Here is a 13,780-nt window from a genome sequence, read left to right as displayed (position 1 = left end):
AGCCCAGTATGCAGTGTGCATCTCTACCAGCTCTTCCGCTGCCGAGTCTTGTAGGACTGAGCACCTGGCTACCATGCCTGTACCAGATGCCCAGCTTTCTGAAGCTGCTTGGATTCTAGCAAACTGAGTGTCTTCATCATAGCTGGAGAGATGTGTAAACAAAAATACGAGCGGTCAGTGGTAGTTGATAACATCCTACTTCCAGGTAATCTGCGATTCTCTGTACTTCTTCCAATAACATTTATGTGTTTTTCATTTTTTTCTATACATCCTCTTCTAACTTCTCACAGTTCAAATATCCACATAATTAAGGGGGAAAATTCCAGTGGATACTTGCAAAATATTTCAAGTGACATAGAAATGTCACAACCAACCTATTTCTTTCCCCTTGCACCTCAAAAAATTGGTTCTTAAAGATGAAGCAATTAGTACCATCAGGTTGCCCAGAGACAATATCGCAGTTCCCACAGTATTTTTTTCTTCCCTGTGTTTGGGACCTTCTGTATGTCATTTCATAATCTTCTATCACAAGTTTTTTATGTCAGTACATTTTTCTACTCCCATTGTTCTAGTTTCCGCTTTCTAAATATCTTCTGCTAGCTTATGGATGTGAATATAGTTTTATGTGAAGGTATGTTCTGCATATTCTACATCTGATCCAACCTGTATCACCTAGTCCTCATTTTCCAATACTCATCTGATCAATTCCCAGCTGTTACTCAGTTTCTAACTTCTGCTGTGAAACCCAAAAATGGACAAGCTATTTCTGTGCTCTATTTACAGTTTACAGAAATTGACCGGTAGGAAAGTACGATAGGGAATTCCCTTTTCATTTTCCTCCAGGACAGTTCAGTCCATTATGAAGAGCATTGCTATTTTTGTGGTTGTACAGGATTTACAATCTGATAGTTGGATGCTGTTATAGAAGAAGGTGAAAAGCAAAGCAGGGAGTGGCCATCAGTGGGGATTGGTTGCTTGGTTAGGTTTTTGGGTTTTATGGAAAAGCTTGTCAAACTATAAGATGACCCCAAACTCCAGTGAATCATTTTTAAAAATGCAAGGAACTTGATCTTTCTGTCTTTAACATTTCTTCTTTTGGCGTATTAAGATGACGGTGGCTATGATCTTATCCTCTCTTTCTTTCTTGTTGTAATTCTTGGTCAGAAATGTCAAGTGTTCAAAAACTGGTTTGTCTATGTGCATTTCTTTTGTGATCCTTTCAAGGACAAGAATGAAGTTCACAGCACTTTTGCCAAGATGGGTTTCCACTGAGAATGTGGATCAGAGCCTGGCAAATAACGATACACATAAACAAGCTTTCTGTCTTTGTAAGAACGAGGCTTTAACCATGAAGACAGCCATTTTGCTATTAATTTTGTGTACGATACAATGGTTCAGCACCAAAAATCCTATAAATCAGCCTCCAAAAGGTAGGCATGTTTTATGCTGTCTTCCATTGTTAACACTAATAAATGTTGCTTCTGGGTTTGTATATGGTAGAAATCCTCCTGTTTGACCTATGTATGTCTCAAGAATGGGTGAAATTCACTGTCAGCAAACTAAAGCAACAGCAGTCATTATGAATTCAGTTCATTTCAGAAAGGTATTTCTTGCTTAAATAAATACTACTGAACATTGCATTCAACCATGTTGTGAAACTGGATGATAATAATTCTTTTTTCAGCCATATAAAAGCTCCCTGTTCCCACTACTTAACAGAACAAGGTCAGCCACAGAGTTAGAGAAGAACAGGATGTCATCTTGATGGATCTTAAAGAATCATAACTGTTATGCAAGAACAAGTTTTCCTCTAAATTGACTAAGTATTCTAAAGTAGTGGACCTGGAATGTAATGGTATTATTTATATAAGATGTCGTGTGTAAGACCACCACAACAGATCCTCTTCCACACTAACATTTCTATTATTTAGAGGCTACAGCAGTAGATAAACATATATCCTAATTTTTGGTGATGCAGATGGAAAGGTGTAGTCATCTAGGCCCGCACTATCTTAGGTATATCAGAGGGAAAAGTACAGACAGACTCACAACTTATGTCCTACTATGCCCTTTATTTTCTCCTAAGAAATACCTTATAATGCTTCTAAATCCTGCTGCTAATTCTACTGTAGAGCAGTGGAACACAGTACAGTGTGCATCCAAACAAGTTCAAAATGAGGCATGTTAATTTTAGTCAGTGGTGGCTCAGAAGGTCAAATCTTAGCAATAATGTGTAGAAGAGCGTCCTCTCACCACCACCTCTTCTTCTCTCCCATATGAAAACCTGTTTTAGATGAGGTTCTGTTGTGCTATTTAGTACACAAAATGGAGTTCGTAGCTTGAATATGCGCAGAATTAGAGTTTGTTTTCATAGATCACAAATGTTTTAAATAAATATTCCAGGCTTGATATTGCTGAAGAGTGTTTTTACCATACACTTTATGCTGGGGAGTTACCTAGCAAGTTCAATGAAATGAAAATATTTGCTCTGGCTTGCAAGTAAGTTCTAAAAGAGCTTAGGCAATATTTCTGCTGCAGAAAATGTCGATTTAGACCTGCCCAAGTTCTGTTCTAACTTGTGAATAGGATTTTTCTAAAATAAAATAAAGTTCTTTGGTTGTTCCTTGCTTCTCCTTCCATGCTGAATTAGAATTCTTTTATCAGATGGTTCTGTGGTTTATTGCTTTGTTGTGGGTTAGGTTTGGGTTTTTTTATTTCAAGTCCACTTTATGCTTACTCAGAAAATACAGCAGGAAAATAACCTAGAGAATTCGAGCTGGGTGTTAAAAATCACCTATTAAATACAACCCAGTTTAAGTTACTCAATTAATTAACATATATAAGAAGTAGATTGGTGATTCTATTTTGCCTCTTAGTTTATGTGGGCAGAGAAGAACCTGTACAGATATTTGTACTTTCTGTAGCCACGGTCTCATGGCTATCAAGGAAGGTCAGTAAGGTGAGGGGACCTAATGGAGTCAGAACCCCTGCATTTCGTTTTTACCAATATGACATTATTCTTAATATATTTGCCATGAAATACTAGTATTTTACAGGATGAATTTTGTTAGTTTTATATAATAAAATGCTGCTAGATTTCAGGGCATGTCATGCATTTGACACCAATATAGAAGTTAGAAGTTATGCTTTGCTGAAGAGAGAGAGGTTGGATATTGTTCATTGCATGGAGGTGCGGTGAGTGGATGCATTCCCAGTAATGAACCAGTTCCAAAAACTAAGGTATTCTGTCAGGAAGGGGGAACATGGACAAAGGCTGGAAATCTGTCTGCCATCTTGTAAGGAAAGGAAAAGGTAAGATGAAGGAAGGAGGAAGAGAGAGAAATCTTTGATGTAACCTACCTCAGTGAAGATAGGTTATCACTGAATCATAGAATGGTTTGGGTTGGAAGGAACCTTAAAGGTTATCTAGTTCCAACCCCCTGGCCGTGGACAGGGACACCTTCCACTAGACCAGCTTGCTCAAAGCCCTGTCCAACCTGGCCTTGAACACTGCCAGGGAGGGGGTAGCCACAACTTCTCTGGGCAACCTGTTCCAGTGTCTCACCACCCTCACAGTAAAGAATTTCTTCCTTCTATCTAATCCAAATCTACCCTTTTTCAGTTTAAAACCGTTACCCTTAGTCCTATCACTACACACTCTCCATCTTTCCTGTAGGCCCCTTTTAGGTACTGGAAGGCTGCTATAAGGTCTCCCCTGAGCCTTCTCTTCTTCGGGCTGAACAACCCCAACTCTCTCAGTCTGTCCTCATAAGGGAGGTGCTCCAGCCCCCTGATCATCTTCATGGCCTCCTCTGGACCCACTTGAGCAGGTCCATGTCCTTCTTAGGCTGGAGGCCCCAGAACTGAACACAGCACTCCAGGTGGGGGTCTCACAAGAGTGGAGTAGAGGAGGAAAATGACCTCCCTCAACCTGCTGGACACACTTCTCTTGATGCAGTCCAGGATACAGTTGGCTTTCTGGGCTGCAAGTGCACATTGCTGGCTTGTAGTCAGTGCTCATATTCAGTTTTCCATCCACTAATACCCCTAAGTCCTCCACAGGACTGTTCTCAATCCACCCATCCCCCAGCCTGTATTTGTGCCTGGGATTGCCTTGACCCATGTGCAGGACCTTGCACTTGGCCTTGTTGAATTTCATGAGGTTTGCATGGGCCCATCTCTCGAGCCTGTCAAGGTCCCTCTGGATGACATCCCTTCCCTCCAGCATGTCAGCCACATCACACAGCTTGGTGTTGTCGGCAAACTTGCTGAGGGTGCACTCAATCCCACCGTCTATCCATCCAACAGATGTTAAACAGCACTGGTCCCAACACTGACCCCTGAGGAATGCCATTCGTCACTGCTCGCCACTTGGACATTGAGCCATTAACCACAACTCTGAGTGCAACTATCCAGCCAATTCCTTATCCACCAAGTGGTCCATCCATCCAATCCATGTCTCTCCAATTTAGAGACAAGGATGTCATGTGGGACAGTGTCAGATGCTTTGCACAAGTCCAGGTAGATGACATCATTTGCTCTTCCCTCATCCACCAATGCTGGAACCCTGTCATAGAAAGCCACCAAATTTGTCAGGCACGATTCGCCTTTAGTGGAGCCATGTTGGCTGTCACCAATCACCTCCTTATTTTCCATGTGCCGTAGCATAGTTTCCAGGAGGATCCGCTCCATGATCTTGCTGGGCACAGATGTGAAACTGAATGGCCTGTAGTTCCATGTGTCTTCTTTTTTTCGCTTTTTAAAAATGGAAATTATGTTTTCCCTTTTCCAGTCAGCACAAACTTCACTGGACTGCCATGACTTCTCAAATATGATGGATAGTGGCTTAGCCACTTCATCGGCCAGTTCCCTCGGGACCGACGGATGCATCTCATCAGGTTCCATGGACTTGTGCAGCTTCAGGTTCCTTAGATGGTCTCAGACCTGATCTTCTCCTACAATGGGTAGTTCTTCGTTCTCCCAGTCTTTGTCTTCTGTGTCTTGGACAGTGTGGCTGGAGCACTTGCCGGTGAAGACTGAGGCAAAAAAGCCATTGATTACCTCAGCCTTCTCCATATCCTGGGTAAACAGGTCTCCTGTTTCCTTCCGAAGAGGGCCCACATTTTCCCTTGTCTTCCTTTTATTGCTGACATACCCACTGAAGCTTTTCTTGTTGCCCATCATGTCCCTGGCCAGATTTAATTCTGTCAGGACTTTGGCCTTCCTAAGCTGATCCCTGGCTGTTTGGACAACCAGGGTTTGTGGTTTTTCTTTTATTTCCACACCTGTGTCTTTAATAAATGTTTGCATGTTATCAGTTTTGAATTTTATGAATGAGTTACTATATGTCCATGTTAGTGTAATTTGGATCAATGCTGGATAACAGCAAAGCATCAAGTGATTCTGTAGACCAGGAGCGTAGAACACTTCACACGTCTTTGTCCTCCAGCATATTTTTCATGGTACCCGAAGATTAACAGGGAACCCATTTACGCCACTTGAGACATGCTGTGAGTTGGCACTGCAAGAACTAGCCAAGTAAGCAGAGCTTTCCTCTACCTCCTGTTGGTTACATTCCTGACATGGATCAATGTGTTAGGGTACATACTCGAACACCAAAGACTGGAGGGAAAGTAACACTGTAAAAGTGTATTCTTTGGGGTTTTTTGTCTCTCACAACCTGAGAGACTGCTGGAAGGTTCTATCAGTACATTATAACTGAGAGAACTTGGTTTTGTTTTTTACAACAAATAACGGCAGTAGTTCCGCTTGGCTCTAAGTTGTGGTTTTGAACCATCAGTCTTGTGCCTAAGAACTTGAGCTTGCAAGAAAATCTAGTCATTAGATACCTACCGACTCACCTGGGATAATACCGTATGGAGCAATGCATGCTTTGAGAGGCCGGAGATTTCTAATAACAAATGCAGTCATTTCCCCATTTCCTGCCCACAGTATATCATCCTTTAATAATAGCTGCAGTTTGGAGAAATTGGTGAGGTACGTATTCTCCTCGTACACCCACAGCCTCTGGGATTATTCATCCACAACCTATTGTCTTCTGTAGGAACTGGAAATTTTCAAAATTTGGGAAGTCTTAGCTGCCGGTGTAGGCATTGTAACTCAGCAGCCATGCTTGAAGTCTTGAGACAAATCTGGACGTGTTACTTTTGTTTCACATGTTTCAACTTCTTTTGTGGTTAGAAGAGATCTGACAGGATTGTGTGTCTGTAAGGTCCACGTCTAAGCTGTTTCCTTCCTGCCATCACTACCAGTCATTTTTACTTGGTGCTTGCTTTTGCATTCATGTGTATTCATTTTGTATTCATGTTATTGCAGTCATGGTTGTCCTACAAGAAAACATTTTTAAGTTGCTCTGCAGCTGCAAGAAAATACTGTTTAGGAAGCTTCTTGCTGGCATTCTTAAAAGGTCTCCTAAGAATACCCATCTTCTTACAACGTTCAGGAACAGGACAATGATAATGAAGTAGTGACCTGACCAGATCACTGTCTTTGATTGTTTGGTTGTAAATCATCTGTATTAGAAATTAGAATATTAGAAATCATCATCCTTGTTCTCTTGCTGACTTTGAATCAGGAACATGTCAAGAGAAAAATCTGTAAGAACAAAAGTTGTACTTAGTAATTAATATTTTAGACAAAATAGTAACATTTCACCTTCATTTGTGAGCTGCTTGGGTCCTCTGATTCATTGTTCTCAAATTTTATCAGTTTATGCTGTGTATCCTGACTCACAGACAGCAACATGGATCTTAGCAGCAGGAACTAAAAGTAGCTTGTGAGTGTTAACGACATTCTTCTCAATGTCAAGCAGACCTGACAGCTGAAAAATCATTTTCTGTTACATGTGTCATGGTTTAAACCCATCTGGCAGCCAAATACCACGCACCCGCTTGCTCACCCTCCCCCACTCCAGGGAATAATGGGGGATAGAGTTGAAGGAGTAAGGGTAAGAAGACTCATAGGTTGAGATAAAATCAATTTAGTAATTGAAATAAAATTAAAATAATAATGATAATAATAACAGTAACAATAGAAAATACAGACAAGTAATGCACAGTGTGATTGCTCACCACCTGCTGACTGATGCCCAGCCCATTCCCAGCTAGTGATCACAGAGAAGAGAGAGTCCTGAAATCGCAATCCCAGAAGCCAGAGTGAGCTTCCCAATCAACCCTCATCTATATACTGAGCATGATTTTAGATGATATAGAATATTCTGTTGGCCAACTTGGGTCAGTTGTTTTGACTGTGCTCCCCAGCTTCTTGTGCACCTGTGCACTAGCAGGACATGGAAAGTTGAAAAGTCCTTCATTTCTTAGCAACAGCTAAAAACATCAGTGTATTATCAACATTCTTCTCATATCAAATTCCACACTGAATCCAAAACAGCACTATTCTAGCTACTAAGAAGGAAAAAAAAAAATTAGCTGTATTGGAGCCGAAACCAGGACAACATGCAAATACTGAAGTTTTCTACCAGAAGGTTTAACCAGGTAAGGGTTAAAAAACATTGTTGTTATTGCATTACATCACAGCAAACTTGTGAAATTTAACTGATCTAGGCAAAATGTTTTGGTGAAATGAAATGTGCTGTCACAGAACTGAACATATTTTTTCCATATTACTGATCTAAGAAAATATTTTGCAGTACTGAAAACACTATGCAATGTTTAGTACAAAACACTGAAAAAGTGAGAATTAGAAGCTGTGGTAACAGGTGGAAATCAGTACCCAGTCCATTTCAGTTGTTACAATTGCACTGATTATGACCTAAAAACTGCTTTCTCTATAGGAATCTATTTACCTAATTATTTTTAAGTAGATAATATTTTATTTCTGTTTGCATTATTTGCTGACTTATTAATTAAGTCTGTGCATCTACGTGTCCTGTGTATTAATTTCTCAGTAAATTCTACTAATTAAGGAACGTAAGTAAAGGTTTCTCTGGTAAATAGATCAAGATCAGTACAAGCAGCATGCTGCATCCATTCAAATAAAGTATTTGGGAGTTTTATTAGCAGCCTTAAGGACTCTATTGCCAGATCCTAGATGAACTTTGAAGGTACCATTCACATACAGAGGCAAGTTCCCGTCGATCTGGTTTTCATCATTATCTTCTCAATCACGTCAATGAAAGGAAAACAAAAACATACCTAAAGCTAAAACAATCCGAAGGAAAACTTTGAAACAGCTTGTTGAAAGCTTGAGCTGCTACAGCATCACTTGCTTGCAACCCAGCACTAGCCACATCTGTGGGAAGCCCACAGGGTGACTGTAGCTGTGTACCCAGTGTAGTTTAGAGCCATCATCTGGGAACTCTCCAAAATCAGCTGCCCTCTAGCTGCCATTCTCACAGTTGCGTGTTGACAACAGGGAGAGACTTGGCACATATCAGCTGTTGACTGATGCTGACAGTCCATACAGCTCGTCATTGAATGTCTTTGGGGGCAGGTCTGCTCAGGGTTGTGTTCACACTGGCAGTCCCCCCAGTTTACCTTTTGCATTGGGACTTAGAACAGCATTTCTGACATAGGTGGAATTGAAGGGGCATAGGCAGCCAGAAGAAAACTTCCTTAGGCCATCTCTTGTACGTATGCAGTCATAGGAGGGGTTTAATGCCTTCCATAGCCTGCCCCTCTAGTCAGTTTTGACTGTGTTAGTGATGCATTTTTCTGGAGAAACAAAGGAGTCAAGGTACAGAGCCTTGGTTCTTGCAAGTGGGAAGGAAATGTGCCAGTGTACGCTCTGCCTGAGGTACCATTTTAGAGTCCTGGCTGTGTTGCATTGTGTATATGACTCATAACAGGCGTTATGGACATGTCAACGCGCTCACAGTGCCATCTGATAACCCTGAGCATCAGGGAGCAGCAGGCATGGAGCTGCTCCGCGTGGGCTCCCTCCCAGCAGTGGTGCCAGGCCCCGGGGCTGTGGCTCTCCAGCAGCGGGAAGGGGGCACGCTCCAGCACCCAACACTCAGAACCAGCTGCTAACACCAGCAGTGCCAGAAACCTCTTTAAAAAGAAAAGGGGTGGGGGGGGGGGAATGGGTTTCCAAGTTGATGTTTAGACAGACATAATTTGTTAAATGGGCTGAACCTTAGTAGGTCTCTCTGCCTTCCACACCTCAGGATGCTTGAGAATTAAGGTACTCACTTAGATGCTGAAATAGGAACTAAAGCCTCTTTTACACACACGTTTCTGGTAATGCTGATGCCACCACTTGCTGTTGTCCTGTTGATCTTTTTTGTTGTTGCTGTTATGCAGGCTGTTGGTTTTTAATCTCTTCAACAGCTGACATACTGTTTTACCATTTAATCATTCTGCCACTGTCCTTGCAGACCTCAGTGTTTCCATAAGGCAGCAACTGTCAAATATTAGCCAGGATTTAGTTATTTACTTTAGTTCTTTACATAAGGACTTACTTACAGCTAAGACATGCTTTTTATCTCTCCTGAAAGATACATTTACTTTCAAGGAAGAATGGATTAAAACGTGTTCTTTTTACTTAAAAACCGTTTGCCTCCCTCCTTTTATATGAGTGCTAACCTAGCAATGTAGGTTGGTCCTTTAAAGAAATGAGGAAGAGGGGGAGTGGTTGTTAGGGGGTGTCTGTTTTTTTACTAAAACATAGGAAGTGGCTAGAGTCTTCCACTAAATTATCATTCTGGGCACTTAATGAGAGTGTTTAATCTTTTATTACAGAAGGCAGCTAACATTTTATTTCAAATACACTTGTGCAAATGCAGAATTTAAAAGAAGTGAAGATTCTGTAGCTTAAATAGTTACAGCTTTATCTCGGGAATTACTAGCAATACTGTGGCTGCTTTAAAACAGAAGGTAACATTGACATATTATGCTTGTCCCTTCAGACTTTAAAGTCTATCTGTTAGAGTTAATGTTATGAAGAGTGGAGTTCTGTTTGCTCTTTTAAACATATGTCCGTTGACTGTAACTATGTTATGGTTTCTAAGACTGAAAAGATGCTCAGAATTTCTATTCATATAAAAGAGGAGAAATTTTACTTTTATTAGATAGAAAACTGGAAAAAAATGTTCACAGGATTTTTTTTGTATGCTGAATGAAAAAGCACTAGCTTTCTGACATTCTTAAAAACTAAATTTGGAGCAGGTGGCTTTTCTCCTTGATAGGAAAAGCTTGTCAGCTAGACCTTTGGCACTCTTTGCTTTGTGCTATGACTCTGTTATACTCGGGGAGAATATTTTGAACCAGACAGTACGTTGTGGCAACAGTACAATCACATCATCTCAAGGAGCACTTGTTAACTTGCTTGCAAGGCAGCACTCCATAAATGATTGCCTCAGCAGGATTCAAACTAAAATTATTTAAAACATTATCTACTGCAACTCAATTTAGATGCAGAAGGACATTTTCCCTTTGTTACGGTTTTATTACTATATCAGTTTAATTTTTTATTATTCAGGACTAGGTTTATCAGCTCATATTCCTTAAGCTTGTAGGACTGAACATTGTAAAGTCAATATTTCTCCTAATTACAGTGTTTTTTTGGAGTGGATAATCAAACAGTATAGTGAATCATTAAAAACTTACATGCTAATATTGACTAGCATTATTGGCACAAAGAGACCAAATCTCTATGCCAGGGACTTTTTTCCTTCTTATATTTTTACAGCAGAAGCAAAACACATTCAGTAAAAATTGATGTTCTCAGCGTTTAACAGTGTAGAGATGGCCCTTTATGGATATAAAAGCAAATGCAGTGTGTTAAAATTCTGGGCACTCATATGTAGCATTTTCTTTCCCATCGTTTAACTTAGCAGTAAATGGTGTCTGACTTCAAGGGGTCTTACTGTGTTTTGAAATAGATGGAAAGCTCCTGCGTCTTATAAAAATAACAGATCATTTCTAATTTGATGCCAATTTTTGCCAGTATCTTTTCACCCTCCAAAAGATGATTTCTTCTTGTCTGACATTGACTAATGTTTGGTTTTGGGTTTATTTGTTTACATTAGCTGTGCCCTACTATTACTTGCTTCTAGCCTTCTCAAGGGGTGTTACTGAGCAGACCTCTAAGTGATGATTTGCTATCACATCAGGAAATTACCTTCCCTTACCATGAAACTAGTCACTTCAGGTGGGACACTGAACGCTGTTGAACATCATAATTTTATTCTATGCATTTGACTGACTTTTGCCTTAGAAACCCATATTCAAGAACCTATAGGGTCTGCTGTCAGATCCAGAGTGACCTGGCTTTGCTTTCCTCCTGGACCAGATTCTTGGATGAACGAACTGCTCGAGATCCATTATGTAAGAGTGATACCTCTTTGGCAGGGTTACTGCAGGGCTGTATCATGTGCAGGGCTGCACCTTTTTTCTTAAGGAAAGTAAAGTAAGATGAAGACTGAAAATACATTCATTCACTTTTCAGGTATAAAATCATAAAGTAGAAGACTCACGAATCTGACATGAGCCAAGCCAAACGTTGCATCTGCTCAGACTATTTTGCTCTGTGCTTTTTTAACTAGACCACAACTTAAGTTGTTCTGTAGTTCTTGAGAGCTTTTGTAACGAAAAGAAACTTGGCATCACTGTGGAACTAAGGCATCAGAGTTTATCTGGGTGATGGGAAGGGTGGACCTAAGGAGAAATTATGTCAAATGTCATCTGAGACACAGAAAATAAGTGCGTTATCACTGTATTTCCTGAGAAAGTTTCTCCCTAAAATGGCTGATACATTATTATTGTCTAACCAGAAGTTCAAAGGAAAAGCATTTTTTTGATGAAAGCACAGTATTTATTCTTGTTTCTAAGATTAAATTCCTCAGTTACATGGGAAGTTTTGTGACACTTGCATATTGACAGGCAAGTTGTAGTAATTAGGGCTAGTTTTAGTTCGTCTCTTACAATATTCTCCAACAATTCAACATTTCCCTCTGTGACTGAAAAAAATTGAATTTATGTCCCTTAACATCAGCTAGGACAAAGTAACACAGTGAGATAAAAGCTCTTGTGGTTGCTCCTTCCAATTTATACATGTTAAGGGTTTGTATCTAAACTAGAGGGGGAGATGGACAGGTATTTGCCACCCAGGTGTAGCTTGCTACAGTGTAACTTTGCAGGAAAGGAGTGACCTCAGTTTGCGACTATCGGGTTGCGTGGCTTTTGCCCTGCTTTCAGCAGGAGGTAGTTTTAGCTGGCACTGGAAGTGGGGACCAGTGATGAAAGATAGGTGATGAGGTACCTAGCCACTTCACGGGGAGGAACACCTGGGCATCAGTGGTGTTTCTGAATACACCTTTCCTTATTTTGCAGTAGCTTGCTGGTCTCTCCTGTCTGAACATTAAAAAGACAGTTTGAGGACATGTGAATTTAGAAAATCTGCTTTTCTGTGTTGTTGGGTCTCATGGCTCAGTTATCGTGGTTCTCTCATCACTTAAAAGGTCTTGTATAAGCTTACCCTGTAGTTGAAACATTGACAACTTCCCCCCTCCCAAATTGATTCTCTGGTGGCTAAACAGAGAGACTTGCTCTTAAGCTGTAGCCTTTCCTCCAGAGAAGCCATTAATTTGTTTTTTTCCTGTAGGTGGTTGCCAGGTATCCATAGGAACTTGTGAGAACTTAGTATCTTTACTTTGCTGTAAAAGTGAGTTGGCAGCTTCAGAAGTTACTACCAGCATAAATGCAGACAATATAACCATAAAAGCCTACTAGGCTTAGGAAAATGGTTTAAATGTCACTTGAAAGAATTTTCCTATAACTAATTATGCAGTTAAAGAATGAGTTTATGGAGGGAAGAATATACATGCTCAAAAATTAAGATTAGAAAATTTTAACTTACTAGTTAAATTTGATTTGCATACTTGCAGTTTAAAGAAATTGCTAATTGGCTAACGCGACTTCTTTGTATTTTTTCCTTGCTGGTATATTTTAATGTAACTATTGACTGGATTGTGAGCTTGCAACAAAGTGAGAAATTTTAGTCTATAAATGCTGATTTGTACAGAAGATCCTGTGCATCAGTTTGTAAGATTTTTTAAAAAGTTTTCTAAGAAACTTAATTCTTGCTGAGTTGAGAACTTTTACTTGTGAGCAGTAGATATTATCACACCTTACATAGATTTGCTGTAGACGGTGCCGGCGTGCCTGGAAAGATCTGTCAAACTGCTTTCAGAAATGGTAAGAAGTTGTCAATTAATCCTGGAATTGTACAGCAAATTAGCAAATGTAGTATCTTGAGGATAATACATTTTATGTAGGTCTGCTTTTTTAGTGAAAGTGTACAGAGCGCCCCAGTGATTAAGCCCAATGTTTAAGACTGAGAAGTATTGTCACATAATTAACTCTTTAGTCTACCCAGAGGATTTTATCAGCTTGTTCTAAATCTACCCAAGTGACTGGTGTAAAGAATATCAGGTCAGTTGGGCAGAAAAGACTGGAGAAGTTGGCCATCTGTTTCTCCTTCTGGACAGATGTTGTCTGTGGGGAGCCTCCAACCTGAGAGAACAGTAAGACTGAGTTCCGCCCCTGATTCAGATGCTCCATGGTTGTAGGGTAGGTATGGTTTAGAAAGTTGGTCTTTCGCAAATAGTTACCAGTCCTCTAAGCAGTGGAACATTGGCGGGGAACTTCAGAGACTATGTGAGTGTGAAGTCTACCACAAATCTTCCCTATGTCTGTGCAAGTAAGGGCAGTTTGGGATTTTTTTACTATAATTTTTGTCTAGAAGAGCAATGAAAGCCTGTGGCACAACCACAGTTGTCACTGTTTTTTTAGTATCT

General features: G+C 40.3%; 1 protein-coding gene across 5 annotated transcripts in view; it reads left to right on the top strand.

Moving 5' to 3' along the window:
* LYRM4 (LYR motif containing 4) overlaps positions 1–13,780 on the top strand; it is a 105,920-nt gene that overhangs the window by 70,799 nt on the left and 21,341 nt on the right. For 2 of the 5 annotated variants that reach the window (XM_074827707.1, XM_074827688.1), the window contains one exon: positions 3–205. The exons of 2 other annotated variants lie outside the window; for them this stretch is intronic. In XM_074827707.1, the coding sequence (XP_074683808.1) occupies positions 3–119 (117 nt within the window). In that variant the 3' untranslated portion in view covers positions 120–205. Of the gene's footprint in view, positions 1–2; positions 206–1,224; positions 1,431–13,780 lie in introns of all 5 variants that reach the window. One more of the 5 variants, XM_074827697.1, reaches the window with a different exon arrangement.

The sequence above is a fragment of the Strix aluco genome, chromosome 1, assembly GCF_031877795.1.
Source record: "Strix aluco isolate bStrAlu1 chromosome 1, bStrAlu1.hap1, whole genome shotgun sequence".
Taxonomy (NCBI): domain Eukaryota; kingdom Metazoa; phylum Chordata; class Aves; order Strigiformes; family Strigidae; genus Strix; species Strix aluco.
Note: the sequence above shows the minus strand (reverse complement) of the source record. Positions and strands in the feature narration are given on the sequence as shown.